At 37.3% G+C, this 20,757-nt stretch overlaps 3 protein-coding genes across 3 annotated transcripts; 2 read left to right on the forward strand and 1 right to left on the reverse strand.

Moving 5' to 3' along the window:
- On the forward strand, positions 1 to 2,939 carry LOC130408977 (uncharacterized). The gene is made up of 4 exons (XM_056732529.1): positions 1 to 423; positions 852 to 1,003; positions 1,467 to 1,578; positions 1,702 to 2,939. Exons 1-4 carry the CDS (start codon positions 153 to 155, stop codon positions 2,937 to 2,939), a joined length of 1,773 nt encoding a protein of 590 aa, XP_056588507.1. The 5' UTR covers positions 1 to 152.
- Positions 2,879 to 4,505, forward strand: LOC130408986 (gastrula zinc finger protein XlCGF49.1-like). Its single transcript, XM_056732539.1, has one exon. The coding sequence runs from the start codon at positions 3,040 to 3,042 to the stop codon at positions 3,769 to 3,771; it is 732 nt and encodes a 243-aa protein (XP_056588517.1). The 5' UTR covers positions 2,879 to 3,039; the 3' UTR covers positions 3,772 to 4,505.
- A 1,799-nt stretch (positions 4,506 to 6,304) lies between these two features.
- vwa11 (von Willebrand factor A domain containing 11) lies at positions 6,305 to 15,671 on the reverse strand. Its single transcript, XM_056769190.1, has 17 exons — positions 15,657 to 15,671; positions 15,386 to 15,574; positions 14,393 to 14,653; positions 14,184 to 14,277; positions 12,791 to 12,919; positions 12,388 to 12,574; positions 11,442 to 11,611; positions 9,399 to 9,511; positions 9,074 to 9,190; positions 8,769 to 8,951; positions 8,282 to 8,414; positions 8,010 to 8,159; positions 7,783 to 7,875; positions 7,435 to 7,700; positions 7,192 to 7,325; positions 6,781 to 6,940; positions 6,305 to 6,703 (listed from the first exon to the last, which is right to left on the reverse strand). The coding sequence occupies exons 1-17, from the start codon at positions 15,669 to 15,671 to the stop codon at positions 6,305 to 6,307; spliced, it is 2,793 nt and encodes a 930-aa protein (XP_056625168.1).
- Between the last annotated feature and the right edge of the window lie 5,086 nt (positions 15,672 to 20,757).

Here is a 20,757-nt window from a genome sequence, read left to right on the forward strand (position 1 = left end):
TCGGAGTAGCCACTTGAATGACAGTAAAAAATTATATTTTAAATATTTTAAAATTCAGTGCGGAAGTTTTAAAGACCGCCCTCCCCTGGATGCCTCATGTTATCATTGTCTCTGCTGTCAAAGAAACAACAACTTCAACTTAAATATTTAAAATGAATCCAAACGGGACTGTGAGTGTACATTATGACGGGTTTCAAGCCCAATTCAGGGCTGTAATGGAAACAATATTACAGGCTGCAGTTTGGGAAGCAACGAAGCTTTTTGAAGCCTCTTTACAGCACTTGAAAGCGGAGTTGGTGCAGTTGAGACAGGAGAACGTCAACCTAACGACAGGTGGTTCATCCATTCCAGACATAAGGAGAAACACGGCAGAAGGAAATCCGAGCATTGACTCTAAATATCGAGATGTTGGCGTGCAATGTGGTATGTGGTATTTTTTTAGGGTTACGTGTTTCTGAGTAATGGCGTGCATTAAACACTTCCTGGAAATTATAACGTCTTTTAACGATAATCTTCCTATAGACAATTTTTTGTACGGTTAGTAAAGCTAATGTTGTTTTGCAATTTGCTATACTATAATGCATTTTGTAATAATGCCATGTATTTTAAGACTTTTTAAGACTTAGGCTAAATGTATTTCTATAAAGCTGCTTTGCATCAATGCAAACATTTTCTTTACTGTAGGCCTACCTAAGTTAAAAGTTTCTTTTAAATATGTATTATTTATTGTGAACACCTGTCGTTTTTACGATGTTGGGAAAACAGGTGACTGCAGCTACCATCAATGTACAAATATTTGAAATTGAATTCTGATAGTATTGTAGTATCATTTTTATCTACTATCTTTACAGAAAAGCCCATTTTGGTGGACCACGGCTGCGATCCTCATCCTTGTATAGGACAGCTTCTTCATGTGGGAGACTTCACAAGTGATAAACTCGCTGATCTCTGTGCCAGTGAGGATGGCAGGAAACAGCTTGCTTTGCTTCTCATCAAACAAGAGGTATAAAATAACACGTCATATTTCCAAGTTTTTAATGTGAACATTTTTAATCGTTTGAATCACAGCTGGTAGAAAAATGGTTCTTATAAATTTTTTGTTCACCCAAAACTCTGCCATCATTTAGCTTACTCACCCTCTTGACATCTCAAACCCGTATGACTTACTTCTGCGGAACACATAAGAAGATTAAAAAAATGTTGGTATCCAAACAACGGCGGTTCCCTGCTGACTAACATTGGTATCACCATTGATTGGTTGGGCTGCCAACATTCCTCTAAATATCTTCTTTTGTGTTCTGCAGAAGAAAGAAAGTCTGACAGGTTTGAAATCACAAGAGGGTGAGTAAATGATGACAGAATTTCCTGGTGAAGTTTTTGGGTGAACTATCACTATAATATTTGATGATAGGGTAAATAATGTTTTATTACTGAATCTTGTCTGATTTTATGCTCTGTGTCTACAGCCCCAGGAGACTGAATGTAATAACTTTGCACCAGGATACTTTCTACTGAAGCAAGAGGGTGCTGAACCAATACTGGTGCGCAAAGAGCCAAATAAGGAAACCATGGAAAGGGGTAAGAGAAAATCAGCAGCTAAGCATCATTCCATCATTAGTTTTTTTCTGATTGGTTTATGATTCGTCTTATGATCGGTTGAAGTGCCAGTTGACATAATAAAAGTAATTTTTGTATCCACAGTTGTGATCCCACCAGCTTTTCAACAAATATCCAGCCTCCATGGTATCTCTAGGGAGAAATCACCTCAATCTGTGACTTCCTCCTGTAGTCGCAGAGTGAATATTTGTGCTAACAAATCCAACCAGCGTATACATCCAGCCAGAGATACAGCTAAAAGATCATTTGAAAATACTGAAGACTCATATTCCCAAAGGCAGACAGAAGGAGCAAGTGCCATTGCACCAACCCAGGCATCAACTTTTGCAAAACAACATGCCAATTCAACCCAAACTCCTGTTTCTATGGTTAACTTATCAGTGCCAATGATTGAACTATCTGGTGCTCCAGAGTGCAAATCAGTACCTCAAACCAAGCCGACAGCAGTTCATCTTGAACCAAACCAACATTCTAAAAGATCAAACCAAACGCTTTTCTATCAGCAAGAACTTGCCTCAAATGTCTGTCATCCAAACACCTTCCGTTCCACCCAGTTAGCACAACCCACCATTCCTCAAAGTCAAGTCTTAGTACAGGAGGCACATTTTTCCAAACAACCGGTTAAGTCACATGTTACACATACAGAGAAAACTCTTTCAACAAGTCAGTCTACAGAGTTATCAACCTGTTGTTCTCAGCTGACTCAACAGACCATGTTTTCACCACAGGCCATTATGTCATCACCAGTCCAGGATCTCCCCTCCAGTCTTATTCCACCTCAAGCCCAGGTTTACGCTTCAACTCCGCAGATGAGTCCGTCATTCCAGTTTCCATTGGTGCCACAACACAATCCGTCTCTGGCAACTCAACCTTCTTATTTTACAACTCATATTCCATTTACATCTTCCCACCATCCAGTTACACCAATTCAGAGTTCCATCTCTACACTTTCGGGTTCTTCAACAGAAACTCTAAACCCACCCCATCATCCTACACTTATGCAATCTCAATATTCAACACAACTGGATCAGTTCTCTTCTTCTGACCATTATTTTTCTCCGCCTGATAATACGCCAGGTTTGCTTGAATCTCTGGATACCCTGCATTTGCACTCACCCATTCTTATAACGGCACAAGATGCTCTAGAACATACGTCTATGCATCATTTGCAGCCATTGGGGAAACTTGCACCTCTGCTTACGCCGAAAGAGCAACAAGCTGCAGTTTCCGCCAGTTCTATTGTTGTTATAGGGAGGGGAACCCATTTCACATTCAGAGACGCCTTTGGAAACAGCAGAAATACAGTTTTCTCCTTGCTGTAGTCCTTCAGGTAGTGACCTCTCAGAGGATGACATAAAACAAACTTGTTCCACATCCACACCAATCAATGAGAACAACACATTTCCAGTCAAGGACACAAGGATGGACAAGATTCAGACTGACTCTGTTAGTGAAACAACACTGGCCATCTCAAGTGTTGCCCCAAATATTCCTCAAACATTACCAAAAACGTCTGGGAAAACATTGTATAGAAGTACGGAATGCACTGAATGTGGAAGGGTCCTAAGCAACGCCTCCGCCCTTGAGAACCACATGAGACTTCATACAGGTGAGAGGCCTTATACCTGCTCCCAGTGTGGAAAAGCTTTCCCTAGCGTTCGAGGTCTTAACCGGCACTTAAAGGTCCACGCCGAAGAGAAGCGATATCAGTGTGAAGAGTGTGGAAAGAGTTTTGTTTACCACTTTACGCTTACCAAACACCAGCTCATCCACTCCGGAGAACGACCGTTTCCTTGTAAAGTTTGCGGGAAGAGGTTTTTGGCTAAAGCAGACCGCTCTACACACATGCGTATGCACACTGGCGAGAAGCCGTTCTCTTGCACTCAATGCGGGAAGAAGTTTAAACACAGAGTTGCTCTGAATATGCATATGCAGGGACACAGAGGAGAGAAACGCTACACTTGCCCCATCTGTGAGAAAGGATTTGTGGATCTTGGTAATTTTAAAAGACACAAGCTTATTCACACAGGAGAGAGACCGTTTGAGTGCAAGGGATGCGGTAAACGGTTTACACAGTCAGCCCATCTCAAGAAACATGTCAACACGCAACATGTGTTACCTGAGCCAAGTCAAAATACAGATGTTCCACTGTAAAAGACAAATATTTTTTTAGAAAATGTAACCTGTTTCTAAAGTTATTACAAGCCGCTTCTCACGGTTTGTGGCAGTAAATGAATAAGCTTTCTAAGTAGTACAGCAGCAGAGTTTGCCAAACAGGTGATCGTGAACCCCTGGTGGTTCATGAGGGAATTGCAGGGGGTTGGTGAGGTGCACTGTTCCACACAGTTATCTCCATTACTTTGAAAAACGTAAATCGCAATAAAAAAAGTTAAGAAATAACAATGGTTATCTAAACCTTTTTTAGCAAGATGCAATGTCACAAGCGTAAAGGATTTATAAAAAATACCTGCAACTTTTTACCATTTTACATTCAATTAGTTTAGTCTGACACAGCAGAATTCTAGTAGTAAATAGAAAATGTGTCTGCTCAGTTTAATGGCTTCATATACAGTAGCTCTACACACAGCTACATGATCTACTCATATCACAATGTAAACAGTCTACAGAGGAATTACAACCGTCTCAAATGGACCTTCCTTGTTAAATTAATTTACAGCTTTATATCTATCGTAAAATATTATTTGACAGGTTCCTGAATAAAAAAGCCTGTAAGAGAGAATCTACTTTGCATAAACATCAAAGACACCAGGGTTGATGTAGGTCCTATCATGTACTGTCAAATCTCTTCTGTTGGATATTAATGAAAGGCATTCTAATTTTGTAAATACATCCATGTTGATAAAGCGCAAAATAAATGAAAAAACCTCTATATGTGCATTTTAAAGTATTATGTTTTATTGCTGCTGCAATTATAAATGTGTTGTAATCAGTATTGGGTGTAACTAAGTAGTTACTGTATTTTAATAACTTTCCCTTGAAAAGTAAGGGATTCAATTTTTTCTTAGTTACAGTTACCTCTGATGTATTTTAATTAAATACTGTGTAATATATTCAATAGTGGAAAGACATCAAAATTCTAACTTTAAAATGTATGCTTTAATGTATCCTTATTTTGTATACTTTGGTCAGTAAATAAGAACAATTTATGTAGTTATTTATTGTTTATTTAAATTAATTAAATAAGCAGATTCATGTATCTTGATCTAGGATATAGAAGGTAATCAGAAATGAAATACTTTTTGGAAACAGTAATTTGTACAGTTATCTAATTACACTATTGAATATATAATTAGTAACTAGTAATTAATAACTTTTTCAGAGTAACTTACCCAACACGGATTGTAATACAGTGCTCTTTATATTAAAATGCAGAACTCTTTAAAATTTATTTAGCAAAAAATAAGATTATGAAAACATTTAAATATGCATATCTTGCATATTGTGTAAATGTTTACAATTATGTTTTTTTCTTTAGATTTATTTTATTTTTGATAACAGATTTAATGTGTCTCTATTTTGTGCTGTCTCTATAACCAAAAAAAATTTGTTGTGTTTAAGCATATTTAGCATAAAACGATCATTCATAACCTATTTAATTCATTCGTGAAACCATAAGGATCGTTTGCATTGATATGTTATGACAATCATACACTTTCAATTTCAGTATTATTCATTTTGAAATAGCCTTACATTCGAGCCTTTATTCATGAACTATGATCACAAAACCAATATCATCCGTTTTTTAACAATCAGTTGGCTGCACAATTCCTCTTAAAATAAGGAGAAAAAAAGGGAAAATGGCGCAAATTAGTTCAACCACTGGGTGGCAGTGTGACGTTATCATACTTGCAGCATTACAGAGATGCTAATGACAAATTTAAGTGCAACCACACCTAGAAAAATAAGATGCAAAAAGCACAAGTCAACAGGTTTTAAGGTTTAAACAGGAATGGGAGAGTTTTCAGATACAGCCTCTTTATGCTGTATAACAAACGTGCTTTAAACAGTATAACTAGATTGTGCAGTGCATTGAGAACAACATTTGCAAAGGGTGTATACTATGATTGCACCTATTTATGAATGATACATACGATAATCCTAAATCTATGCTATGTGACTACATAAATTATGTTTACACTGTGTAGGGAATTTCCTAAATTGGACATATAGTCCAAACTACAGATTAGAAAACATATTTGCAACCTTATATGGCATTTCGATAATTCAGATATTTCCCTCAATTACAATAAAACAAGACAAAACTTACCAAAAAGCATTGTGTAACCTAATGTAGTCTAATTTTACACTTGAAAAAGTTTGAAGTAAGTTTAGATCTTATTATATAAGCACGTTACATTAAGTCATCTCACAAAACATTTACAGATAAAATTTATAATTATTTTACCTAAACTAAAATCAAACCAAACCCATAATATTAAAAAATACTGAATTCAGAATAACAATTCAAAATGTCACACCTGTCAACATAAAAATGTATTATTGGAGTAGGGTTTGAAAAGCAACTTCATATTAGCGTTCCATATTTGGAAACAATAGCTCAATAATCCTTTGGTTTAAATGCTTTTTACTTCACACTATTTCACAGCTCTTTATGTTTTTAGATAAAGTGAGGACAGTGTGTCTATTTAATTAGATGATCCCTATTTTATTTCAAAGAGAAAGTGTCACATAGCAAATTCAAGGTGGATGCAAGTAGACACGCCCACAACAGGAGGGTCATGCTGACCAGGGCGGAGCCAGCACTGATTTCTATTTTAAAAGAGCATCTCCCAACATTTCCCACTTTGTCGACTGATGTCAAAGTCACGAAAGGTGAACAACACAAGGCCTCATAATGACCCATCACCATTGTTACACCACCATCTTCCACCTCATTCTGAGTGAAAGTTCCGCTGCCTTGCTGAACGGTGATGCTCTCGATACCACTGCCACGCCCATCCGTAATGTTGATGTACAATTCCCAGATGGATGAGCTGCACGAGGAGGATGAGCAATGCCCCTGTACATCGAACATCTTGCATTCTGGAGGTGTTAAGTCGGTCGCCTGGATGGAAGGGAAATAAAGCAAAAGCTTAAGAGAAATATCACCCGAAAGCATTTTAACGGCAGATGCGAGATTACCTTTGAGACTACAGAAAGACGAAGCACTGCAAAATTTGAATCGGTTTCTCCGGGAGCCTCTGCTTCAAGGGTAAGAGTGACGTCTGTGCCTGAGACAGTGTCAACAGGAGGAGTTAGAGACACTTTCCCTTGAGCACTGCCTCCACTCTCAAGAGTGAGTCTGTGATGATGACAAAACAGAAGAGCTCATTTAAGCTAATGTAAGAGTGAAGTCATAATGGAGTTATAATGGGATAGTTCAACCAAAAAAAAATGTTTATCATTTATTTTCGTCATAACAAAACATAACTCTTTCTTCTGTGTAGCACGTAATGTGCATGTAATGGGAGTCAATTGGGACAATGTTGTTTGGTAACCAACATTTACATTTTTGAGTTCACTGTAACTTTAAAAATTAAGTAGGGAATTTACTTAGAGGTGTGTTCCATTTTGAAATCTTTGTCGTTGTTTGCACGAATTGTGTAGACACCACCCGTTCCTTTAGTTGTAACAGTAAAATTGAGCTGAAATTCTTGTCCAGGTAGCATGGACCCATCTGCCATTACCTGTGGTAGAAAACACAAAGCACATAAAATGTCAATTTACAATGTCTGCAAGAAAATGTAATTATAAAAATCTGATGTTTTATGTGACAGCATATGATGCCATTTGTACCTTGATGGTGAGTTTGGACTGAGACCTCTGCGTTGTGGTCTGTCGTTGGAACAGGCTGTTGGACGCCATGTCTTTCCCTTTTAGCAATACTACAAACTCTTCTGGGACCTCTGTCACTGTAACCAGGATGTTTCCATTAGTCATTTTCTCTGTGGTTCCTTTAGACACTGTGAGCCCAGAAACCTCAACGAGAGATACCTCCTGTACCTCCAGAACTTCTGGACCTTTCTCTCCGGTCAGCGTTAGCAACAGCTTAGCTGGAAAGCCTATATAAAAGTAAATGATCAAATGGCAAAAAATCTCAAGTTAGGAATTATTTAATAGTTTTAACATGAAAATAGTTCAAACCTGCTGGTGGATGACCATCTATAACAGCGTAACCAGGATGGGGTCCCTTGAACTCCTCCACAAAGTCATAAATGAACGTAATAGTGCTCTGACCTGAAAAAGAGATGTTCTTGTAGATTAAACACAAAAGTAATACAACATTATACCATGAAAGCACAAAAAAGTGAAGATCGTGTAATCTCAATATGTCCATTTAGACAATTTAGTTTAAGGTTGGTTGATCTTACTGCTGATTTTTATGCTGTAGGGCTTAGTCGACGTCATGTCAATGTGCCACAGGCCCTTCTCATTTCCGTTCAACTGGATTCGTTCCAGGTTTCCAACTTTATGAATTGTTCCCAGAATTCCATTTAAAACCGTACTAGATTGAGACAACCCTTGAGCAAGAAGTTTCCATTAGACTCCAGAAAAACAGTTACTGATATGGTTTGAATGTTGGGATGGTTTAAACCTGTGCATGAAGCATGTAGTTAAAAGTACATATGCAGTCTGTATTTACCTGAAGGGCTGCGTAGGGTGTACGCAAGGCCATTTCCTGTGATGTAGACAGTAGCATTAGATACAGACTCATCCAACAGGAAGGGGAAACTCTCAGCATGCCCTAGACTCCTGGAACGCTGCAGAATTGTCACCTGACACAGAAAAAGTGTTCATATATTCACAACAAGTATGGAGATACATCCGGGACCGTTTCTATTTGCTAAAAATATACTGTAGTTACACTCAATATTACAGTAGTTGCATTTCTCTAAATGTGTTTGGAAATTGCAATTTCAAAACATATCCAAATATATAATAGTTTGACAATGTAAGGGACTGACTTGGTTACATCATTCATAAAAAAATTGCAGTGAGTTTGGGTTTGTACTGAAGTATCAACCTTAGAGCTCAAGGTACCACCTGCTTAACATCAGTATTTTATTATTAAAGAAGAAGTACTTTTCTACTTGTGCTCTTAGTTTAAAAGAGAGTATTAGACAATGTACCAGCACTGAAGTTGAGGTGTCAACAATGATGTCAGTGGCCTGAGAAAGGCTGGACTTGGAGACCTCAATGGCTTGACCTCCAGAAGCCAAAGCCACATCATAATACACTTGAAAGTTTTTGCGCGGTTCTGCTGTGATGCCCCTCTTCCTTCTTCTTGTTGTTGACGTCATGAAGAAAGACACCTGGATAGAGGCAGTGAATATATTTTCGATAACATTCTGTAAACTGCTTTAAGTAAATTTAAAGGAGCAGTAACTAAAATCTGTTTAAATTTTATTATGCGCATGTTTTTGTTTTGCTTTACCGTTGACTTGGTGCTACGGATGAGGGAGATTATGGTTTTCTGTAGACCTACGTCTTTAGCTGGAGCATCTGTAAATACATATATTTGCGAGGAGGAGGGCGCGCCTACCAAAGCCAACTGTGGATGTGATCAAATGTGAGAGAAAAGAGGGAAAGAGAGATTGGGTAAATAGTGAGTTTGTGTGATCTAAAGTCTACATTTATAAATATTCATAAAATAGAAATCGAAGACCAGAAAAAAGTTTTTTTAAACACAGTTTTATGGTATATATTTGATACCATTAACATTTAATGATTCAAGGTTATTGGCAGACAAGAGGCAATACCTGAAGAGCTGACAAGCACATTTCTGGTAGGTCTCCACCTCCATTAGCTTTGAGATTAGAAATCTTTGACTTCATCGCATCTGGATCTCTGGTCCTTATTAGTGGTCCGAATTCTACAAATTTCCACAGAATCTATTATAACATTATTTAAAAAATGTGCCCTATACAATAGCAATACCATTGTACAATTATGGAATGAGAGGGTGGTACCATGTTGCTCTGATTTTATCTCAGGATTTATGTGAAATGGTCAAAAAGAAAATGTTAAACAATTTGTTTTACAGATTTTTCACATATTTTTGAAATACAGGCAAAACCCCTCAAATTACAGAAAAAGACAGATCTTTTCGGTGTCGTGACTTTCAGTTCATGCAAACATTCAAGTTCATCCTCAGCCTTCTATGATTAATATTATGAAGGTGGAAATCTCCTCACCTTGTGGTTTGATAGAAGAGAACTATGGAATTCCAAACCTGCCTAATAATATAAAAATAAGTACAAAAATAAATAAATCCATGAAGAAATTTGAAAAAACAAAAAAAATTGTATTTATTAGTACCTTATTTATGTGTAATTGTATATTTTCCACGTTTATTTATTTTTTCATTAATTTATTTATACATTAATTTATTTCCACATTCATTCATGAATATATGTATTTATTCCTACATTTATTTATTTTCACATTTATTTATTTATATATATATTCATTTATGTATTTCTTTGTCTGTTGGCCAATGAGTGGGGGCGTGTTTCACCTCAGACATTAGCAATCGATCTCAGAGCGCTGGTGCTGAAGCTTTGAGGCCACAGGGACACCTTGTGTTGTGACCAAACGAAACGAGGTTGACGAAGTTGCATAGAGAAGGCAATCTAGTCATTAAATATCACCATAACTGTATGTAGATAGGGTTACCACACATGGCCAACGTATTCTTTATTAAGGAGATTTTTCTAAAATGTCTTGGCACACATGAACAGAAACTGCACAACAACAGGTCTGCTAGCAGACTCTTTGAAGAAGACACTTGGACATGGAAGCACGTGAAAATATCCACTAGTAATCACATTTAATGTAAAAGCGCTGGAGCTGAGTCGTTTGTCGATGAGACTCGTACAAACCAGCTCAGAACGGCGAGAGAAACCAGCGCATTTCACTGAAGTTTACACAAGCATTATGATGCGTTTGTAACGTGGCTTCAAATACTGTTTTCATTCGCGTTTCCTAATTTTCCAATACACAACACGTGTGATTTCGAATGCTTAAAATATAAAGCATATTTCATAAATGCTGCTCTTAGATACTTATTCAAAAGTCATAAATTGGATTTAGGGATCCGGGATTAAATCAAACAAAATGTGCATGCTTATGTTAACACAGTGGGAATAGTTAGGTCTATGTCAAGTCTGATTCATTTTTTGCGAACTGGTTCTTTTGGACGGTTTGGTTCAATGAACCGGTTAAAAGGGCGATTTATAGGTTCCTATTGCATTTATTTTCTAATAACTTAGTGTCCCTGTGGCCTCAAAGATTCAGGACCGCCACTCTGATATTGATTGCTAATGTCTGAGGTGAAACACGCCTCCACTCATTAGCATACAGACAAAGAAATACATAAATAAATGAATGTGAAAATAAATAAATGTAGAAACAAATACATATATCAATGAGTAAATATGAAAAGAAATAAAACTGTAAATAAAAATAAAAAAATAATAAAAAAATAATAATAAAATAAACATGGAAAATATATAATTACACATAAATAAGGAAATACAAGTAGAAATGCTTTTTTACATTTCGTCATAGATTTATTTTTGTATTTATTTATTTTTATTTAAGGCAGATTTGGAGTTCCATACAGAATAACCCCAGCCGCCAGAAAATGTCTTTTTTTTGGTACTTTTAGCACTTGAATTGGAACCTGCATATTTTGATTCTTCAGACCACATCAGGTCACTTTGTCCATAGTGAGGATAATAAAATACTAAACATATTCCATTTGAGCAGAGAAAATTAATCAGCAGAGATATTGTACTCACCTGGATCATTAAACGGCACTAGAATGTATTCAGATGGTTCATCTTGAGTTCCTTTTTTACTGTCAATGATGTTGTAGGCGACTCTCTTGGCCTCTACAATGTCATATACCATACTGCCTGTGGTATCAATAACAAAAGCCAGCACTACAGAACTTGCTATACCCATCAGTCTGATGCAGGAAGAAACAGAGGGAGAAGTTAGATATAGTATTATCATTTACCATGTGTCATGGTTCTGCCATTTCTGTTCAGGCTTTTCCAGCCTTGAGGTGGAACCATGATAGTATCACGTGTTTAGTGTGAGAAAGACATGGCTGTGTTTATATATTGACATGCCATGTGCTTCCTCGTGTCTCATCTATGGCCCCGCCCCTCACGTTTTCTCGTTAGCTTCCCTTCAGTGTTTCATTACCCACACATGCCTATTGTTAATTATCCTTTGTTCATCTCCCTATTTAATGTCCTTGTATTCTCTGTCCTGTGTTTCCTGTCAGTGAGTTGTCCCAGTTCTAGTTTAGTGTCAGTTTGTCTGCAATCCTGTTTGCCTGCTCTTATTTTATCCCTTGTATTATTGTTTTACCCACTCGTGGGTTGTTGTTTTATGTTTTTAGTATAATAAATTCCTTTGTTAACCCCTTCATCCCCGTGTCTGCTTGCAATTGGGTTCTCTCACTTCCAGTACCATGACAGTAAATAATTTGCATCATACTGTCATAATATCTCATGTGTTTTGATGGTTCGATTTACATTTACATTTATGCATTTAGCAGACACTTTTATCCAAAGCGACTTGCATTGAGTTATACATTTGTTTCTGACTATGTAAAATCCCCTGGGATTGAACCCATGACCTTGGCATTGCTAGAGCCATGCTCTAACCACTGAGCCATAGAAAAGCTATATAGATGTATCTAAGTGTATGCATCTATAGAATCTAGGCCCATACCGAAGGTACTCCTTGTCACCTATAACAACACGGATATCCTCTAACAGCTCCAGGGTGGCGTTGGCTGCCAGGTTTACAGCAGTATTGTGCAGATCACTATTATAAGAGTGGCTCTCGTCCTTACTGATTCCGCCACGGGGATTTTGGGTACTGCTTAGATCAGCATCCCCACCATGGCTGCATTTACCTTTTCACAAAGACATGAAAATAAGACATTATGAAAATGTAATATCAAGTAAATAATGTTGTAATGTAGGAATATAATTAGTACAAGACATATACATCTATACAGTTAATGTTCAGTCTAAGCAGCTTAAAGGGACAATTAACGGAACAATTTAAGTTCATCCTCAGGCTTCTGCTTAACATTATGAAGGTGGAAACCTGTGAACCGTCTCCTCACCTTGAGGTTTGACAGAAGAGAACAACCCCATGTATCCCGAAGTGAGGAACTTCCCATTTAGAATGGCTGGCAGAAGCGAGTTTGGGCATTGGCCACTGGCACAGTCACTGCATGTTGGCATCTTATGATCTGGTATTTAAAAATGATGATGTATTTATTATATACGATCAAAGCACAGCAGCATACATCAATGAAACATAACATCAGGTTTTTTATTTTTAGCTTTATAGTAATTTTATTAATATTTTGAATAAGCTTTTATTCTAATATTTTTAGCTTGCATGTTAATTTGATATTACAAATATTAGAAATTTTGTTTGTTGTTTATTTTTTAAGTTACTATTTTTTGGTAACACTTTAAAATAAGGTTGTATTTGTTTATATTAATAATAATAGCAATAAATACAATTAATGCAACTAATACTGAATAATAAGATTAATAAACGATGTAGAAGTATTGTTCATTTTCGCTAATGCATAAACTGATACAACCTTCTTGTTACTATTTTATTTTTATTATAGTTTTGATTAAATGTTTTTTTTAATATTTAACTTAAACTAACTTCAGTTTATTCCTGTGGCAACATTTTCTATTTCTGTCTAGTTAGTTTTTTCAATATTCAGGTCAATATTTTATTCATATTTAATAGTTTTAATAAGGGATAATATACATGCAGCCGGTTGTTATCGCAGAAATAAGCCCCGACATTGTCATCAGGTATCACATTGAAAGGGTTTATTTCGCAATAAGAGCCGGCTGTACATTATACTTGTACATTATCCTGCTTATTACACGGCTACACATGAGCAAAAAACTGGACAGGATATGTGAATTTGAATGTTTTATCTAATTTTTACCGAATGCAATGCAGACCTTCCGCTAAGAAAAGCCATTTACTGTCGTTTTTAAGGTAAGAAACGATGATAAGAATTTTCTTCTAATCAATGTTTTGTGAACCGGCCCTATGTACGTCGTCACAAGGTGACTGTGTTTATTGGGATGTCATATATGCTAATAAAAAACTGTCAAAATGATTTGCTGCATCCGGGTTACCGTGTGTTTTGAGAGGTTGTTATGGGAATAACGAAACTGCAAATGTCACAACTGGCCAATCAGAGACAAAAGCATTCCAACGAGCCGTTTAATAAGTTTTAATAACCCTGACATGGACTCAGATAAGAAAAACATATGTAAAGGTTATTACATTTGCTTCTGTTTATGACCATTCCTAGCAGGAACAATATGATGTTTGCACATTGGTGTGACATAATTTTTTATTATTATCACTTCATCCTTAAACCTCCAGTTAAAATAAAAAATCGATTTAAAGAGCTGTAACACATGGCCATGTCAACACTTAAAGCACATCATCCACCCACTGGTTGTTTGTACCTGCTGTGTTCTCAATAGTAAGATCCGGTCTGATGAGATTGGGATATGGACTTTTGTAACCCAGTTCAGCCCAGTTACTATGGCTGTAGAAATCCTGAAAAAAAAGATTTATCGATTTTGAATCATTGGCTACTTATTAAAATTGATAAAACATTACCTTTAAAATGTTTGAACATGTTGCCATTAGACACCTGAAGTGTGTGACACACTCTGCCTAGTATTTCTCGTGCTGACTGAAGGTTGTCTGCATGGACGTTAGCTTTAACAGCTGCTATTCCTTGGATGATGAGGTTATGTCCCTCACTGAAGGCCTCGTTGTTGAAATGGTGTGGTGCGCTGCTAATGAAGTCGCGGTCCACCAGACCGTTTTGCATGTAGATTTGATTTAATGCAGTGAGGAGCTTGGCCCCTGAAACCTCACCTGTGGCTGTTCCCATGCAGGCACGTAAGAGTTCTTCTACTGAAGATCCCTGTGTTTAGGTAAAACAAAACATAAAAAATAGTTTACCAAAACATCATTTTGTACATTGAAAAAGTCTTATGAAGATTTTAAATCAATAATAACTTAAAATTCTGTCCAAATTTTATTGTTTCAATTTAGACAAAAGAGCACAGGGTTCATCTGACTCACTCAGACTGATTCAGTTCCATTCAGACATTCAAATGATAAGAAAACCTTACCTGAACATAAAAATAATGTAATGTACTTCGGTATAGTTACATATATTCCACATAAAATGCTTTCATTTAAAAAAATAAAAGTATTATAAAACCAGTGTGAAGCTTCTTTATAAAACAGGGAAATAAATCACTTCGTATTTTGAGCAGAAGTGGAAAGTAATTTTAACTGCAGTATTTTTACTCAAGAACATTTTGACATGTTTTTACCTTTCTTTTACTGAATTAAAATGTCTGATCAAAATTAAGAAAGTACTGGATTTTTATTGTATTAAAATAAAAATTAACAAGTATTTATGAAACTTAGCAGTAAAAAATATCATGCTTTTTAATAAAGTACATCTTTCTTAAGTAAAAACATAGATACTTACAAATGTACTTGAGACTAATAATAGGCAAATACTGTACTAAGTATATACTGTCTAATACTGACGCCTTTCTTAACAACAAATTCAAGAATACATTTAATTTACACATAAAAGTGTAGGCTGAATAAAAGTACAAACTATTTGAACACTACTCACCGTTGGTTCGAATTCTCTTCCCTCAGATTTAGCCACTGCTTTACACACCTCATAGATCTTTGTCATGATGGCGTTACCAGAAATGGTTACATGTGTGTTTCCATTACCGCCAACAGACAGGAATGCCTGGGCACTGGAGACCACTAATGCCATCAGGGCCACAGCAGACACTGATGACTTCATCATCATCTGAATTAACAGAACACAGACAAACATTTTCAATGCAGATTGTTTGATATGGAAAACAGACTGTTATTTTACTTTGTCTTACTTTGTCCAATTTCATTTTTCTTAAACAAGGATAACCAACAGGTAACACTTTAAAATTAAGATGTATTTGAAAATGCATTAGCTAACCTAAAATAACAAAGAGCAATACAGTTTTTCAGCATTTGTTAATCCTTGTTAATATTTGTAAATGTTAGCTGTTTGACTTAAAAAGATTTGACTGAAAAATATTGATAAATGCATAAATGCTTTAGAAGTATTGTTTATGTTACTAATGTTTACAAATATAACTTCATTGTAAAGTGTTACCAATATATAAATTAAATTTAACTCATCAAAAATTCAACATTTATTATGAATTAATAAAAAGATTAAAGATTTCCTTACTCCTTGGTGTCCTTTTATTTCAAACCGCCTGTTGCACCGATATGACTTCTTGTTGCAAATTGATGATTTACACACACATATATACCCATCACATCCCACAGTGTCCGAAGTTAACAAGTGTCAAAGTTCAGCAAATGATTAACCATGAAGGGTTTATATTACATTATCAAGACAGAAATGTATTTTACCACTATGTGTTATATCCTTTCCATAAATTGAAAAAAAATTAATTGTGTATTTAACAGTTCCTTATTGATCATCAAAATAGCATATTGCTCCTAAATAATTGTTACCCATTATGTTTGTAACTCGATTTGTCTGAAGGTTCTCGCTCAGTATTAGATATTTACTCCTAACAGAATCCAGAGTGTTCTCACTTTGTATTTATTTAATTTTTTATTTTATATTCCTACTGCAACAAAGGTGTTCTCGCTTGGTGGTTGTTATTATTGCTACTAGTAGCACCCAAGGTACTCTGGCTCGCTATTAGTAAGATAACTGCTACAGCAACCAGAGTGTTCTCATTTGAGACATAATGAATAGTGAACAGTATGGAAAATGGAGCCCTGGTGTTCACAATGTGCAGCGCTACCTTTCAGGAGTATGATGGCCACGACTCCTGTCCATCATGCTTGGGGCTAGACCATCTGAAGCAGGGCCTCACGTCAGAGGCTTGCATGAACTTTAGTACTATGACGTGGGAGCAGATGACTACCAGAGTGGATGCAGTAGATGATCTTCTGAGGGGGGATAGCCGAACTCGACGGGGCAAGGCGACGTCCAAACGCAAAAGAGCAGAAACAGTGAGTTTGTCTGTTGATAAAAGGATTAAGGAAGATGCTTTAACCAAAAGAATGGATTCTCTGACATCTGAGTTTGCTCAGATTAAGTCCCTTTTATTGAAACTACAACCCTGTGAGACACCACCATGAGGAAAGGAAACACACATTATGGAATTAGGGGCTCCTGAAGAAGATGTGATGTCGATGGCAGCCTCCCAATGTCAGTTTGGGGAAGAAGCTAAAGTTTCATCGGGGATTCACTCTCACATCTCTTATGATGACTCAAAAAACCCAATAAGGGGATCGGCGGAAGGAGGGGAGACGGACCAAGCTGGTGCCAGATATGGCCTTACATTAGCTCGCCCAAACTTGGAATCTACTCATACTGTAGTAACTGCTTCCAGCGCCTTTTTTAGGGCGACAGTGATACCTTCTGCTCTGAGTATACCACCATCTAAAGCAGGGGTGTCCAATGTCGGTCCTGGAGGGCCACAATCCTGCAGAGTTTAGCTCCAACTTGGTTTAACACACCTGTTTGGAAGTTTCTAGTCTGCTTTGTGAGACCTTGATTAGATGTTCAAGTATGTTTGATTAGGGTTGAAGCTAAACTTTGCAGGACACAGGACCTCCAGGACTAACTTTGGACACCCCTGATCTAAAGACTATGTGGCAGAACCTCACAAATGTTGGGCTAACCCCAAATTGTTAACTCACCACACCAGTGCAAATAGGACTTTTGCTACAATGCAGGATGCAAAGGTTTATGGACTGGGACAAATGCCTCAAGTAGAGCAGTTTATGGCCTCATTCATTCTCTCACCAGAGGAGACCTGGAGATCTAATGCCCGATGCCCAGAACCACAGTGCAGAATGACAGATGATCATCTTGTTCATGCATATAATTCGGCAGCACGCATGGGTATAGTGCCATCTCATGCTGGCGCTTTCTCAATCGCTCAATCGCTCCAGGCTATTGGGGGTGATTCTTCACTGCTAAACTTAAGTGATGCTTCGCTACAGGCATTTGCCTTCATGTCAAGAGAATTGGGTATACTTATGTCTATGCACACTCAAGCGCGGCACCAGATGTGGCTAGCGCATTCTCTGTTATTCAAAGTGTTTAGGAGGACACTTCGAGACCTCCAACAACTGGACAACTGTTTGGGTCGGCAGCACGGGAAACTCTCGAACATAATGTGCAGATCAATAAAACCAGGCAGGAGCTAGCGTACTTAAGAGCAGCCCCTCCACCTCAGCCTAGATTAGGAGTTACTTGGAGGTACACTTCATGGGCACAACCGGTAGTACAGTCTGGGGCCACTTATAGAAACCAACCAGGGCAATGGGACAGGCCTGCTCAGTATTCCAGAGCTTGAGGACATCCAACAACCCACGCTTCGAGCGTTAGGGGTTAAGGTCATCGCCCCCCCCCCCCCCAAGGAAGTAAAATCCAGGTTCGCAGAGACACAGGTACGGGGGCCAGCCGTCGGATGTATCTAGCAGCTCAATTCCTGGACGGAGACCACCTCAGACCCATGGGTCATAAAAACACTGTCAAGGATACAGTCTGCAATTCCGACGGCGGGCCCCTGCCTTCACCGGGGTCAAGATGACTACGGTGAAAGACCCTAGCAGTGCATTGGCACTAGAGCGACAAAGAAAGATGGAAATGTACGAGCAATCTTTGATCTTCGGGGTCAAAATCAGTTCCTGAAAGTTCTACCATTCCACATGTTAAGCATAACAGATGTCCTCCAGGCAATTACAATGCATCAGTGGTTCATCACGATAGACCTGAAGGATGAGTATTTTCACATTCCGATGGCACCGCACCGCAGCACAGACAAATATGGATCCTATTGCTATGCAAAAAGCTTTTCTTTTCGCAGTTTAATTTCACATCGAAATATACATTTTTACGTTTACAGTATTAATTTTACAAATAAAATACTCTGGTTTAATACACTCAGAGTAGGCTATTGAAGTGTTTTCATGAATAAAATTGTCATGCACAAACGGTTGTTAGCGTTTTTAATTACAGCCTATAATCCCAATTAAACCACATCAACTGGCAAACCATTTGACAGGAATGGCGTAATCTATATAAAGGTAATGAATGTAATGGGGAGTTTAGTCAAACTATGGCAGTAGCGAATATAGTCCTATTTAGCAAATCAGAGACGACAATTTGTTAAATTTGCATAAATTTATAATATAATCTGAAAGTAGATAAAGCTTTTTATATTGGTCTGGAGACAAAAGGTTGTAATTTTATAAACAAAATGATGACTGATCTCTGATTAAAACATATTTCAATGTCAAACGCTAGCAAATGACAAATGTGGGTATCTGAAAAAATGTTATTAAAAATGTTATGAGTTCATCCCTTATTACATCATTTGACTTTAACCTACATATCTCTTTCCATTTTTCTCAAAATATTCGCTCTCTACAACTCTCCACAATTTTGTCAGCGTTTTCTAAGTACGTGTTTTGGTTAGGACGGGAACTGACATACTCAAGCCCCCTACAACATGAAAGCTTTTTAAAACATGAAAAATATTTACTGGATAATAACACCAACATTTATGTTCTTCTGAGTAATATGAGGTTTGATAAAAGACTGGTGACACTTTCCAAGGTGTACTTCCCAAAATCGAATTTCTGATCTACTACACACTCTTAAAAATAAAGGTGCTTTAGGATGCCCTAAAATAAACGTTATTTGCATAAATGGCTCCATGAAGAACTTTTGACATCCCAAAAACATTTCTGTTTCACAAAATATGAGAAAGAGATGTTTCTTTAAAGAACCTTCTGCTGAATGGTTCGGTCATGAACATGGGTCACAGATGACACACCACAGATGACACAAACAATAAACCAGCACAAGACAAGAGACACAAGGTCAATATAAAGGGAACCAAATCAAGAGGGGACAGGTGCAGGGGATAAACCAATTAACACTAACTAGGAAACAGGAGGGCAGGAACAATGACAAGCCCGGAGAGAGAGTATGGCAACCAATTGGTGCCAAAATAGTCTCTCTCCAACATAAACCAAGGGATCCTGTCTGATTCCACCTCAAGACCAAGAAATACCTGACATGGTGAGGCGGAACCATGACAGGTTCTTTATGGAGCCTCAAATGGTTCTTCTATGGCAGCGCTGTAAGGAACATTTTAAGCTTTTTTAAGAGTGTATTTGTGTCCCTGCTTCCATTGAAATAGAAACAGACAATGCAGACAATAATAAATGTTTTCTCTGACTCAGCAAAAAACTATATTTCAACATACCTCAGGATGATGGTATTACGATGGTCTTGGGTTCAGGGATGTGTTTTGCAAAAGACTAAACCGAGACATCATAGAAACAGACGATCCTCAAAGACAGACTAACACAATTAAGAGACTAAGACATTTCATTAGTGTATTAGTGTAATTGAAATTCAACAGACCTAAGCGGTTAACATCAAATCTGGAGGGTTGGTAGTGAGCCATTGGTTGCAATTTGCAAACCTCACTGCTAGATGCAGTTTTATTTCATACACTTGACCTTTAAGTGTAACATTATACGTACAATCAAATGAAACCCCCTGTTATGTATTTTTAGCGTTAGAACTGATGAACATTTCTGATGGGAATTGGGTTCCACCCACCAAAGGAATGGCCATTCTGTAGCCTATATCCCATTTCTTTCATCTACAGGTTTAAACCATAGTCATGCTGGATTACCTCTGAGGTTGTTGACAGTATTAAAGAGAGTGTGTCCTTGCTGGTGAAAAAAAACAATAAATTAAAAACAAAATCCCTCAATCACAGACCAACATGGCCCATATTCCTGCCTCCGCTTTCTCACAGCACTCAGATCAACCCCCAACTGCACTTACATATACAACATTACTGCACAGATTATCTCAACACTTAATCACAAACACATATAACATTGTTATCTTTACAGATTTTTGTGAAAAAG

Source organism: Triplophysa dalaica, chromosome 2 (assembly GCF_015846415.1).
Source record: "Triplophysa dalaica isolate WHDGS20190420 chromosome 2, ASM1584641v1, whole genome shotgun sequence".
Lineage (NCBI taxonomy): Eukaryota > Metazoa > Chordata > Actinopteri > Cypriniformes > Nemacheilidae > Triplophysa > Triplophysa dalaica.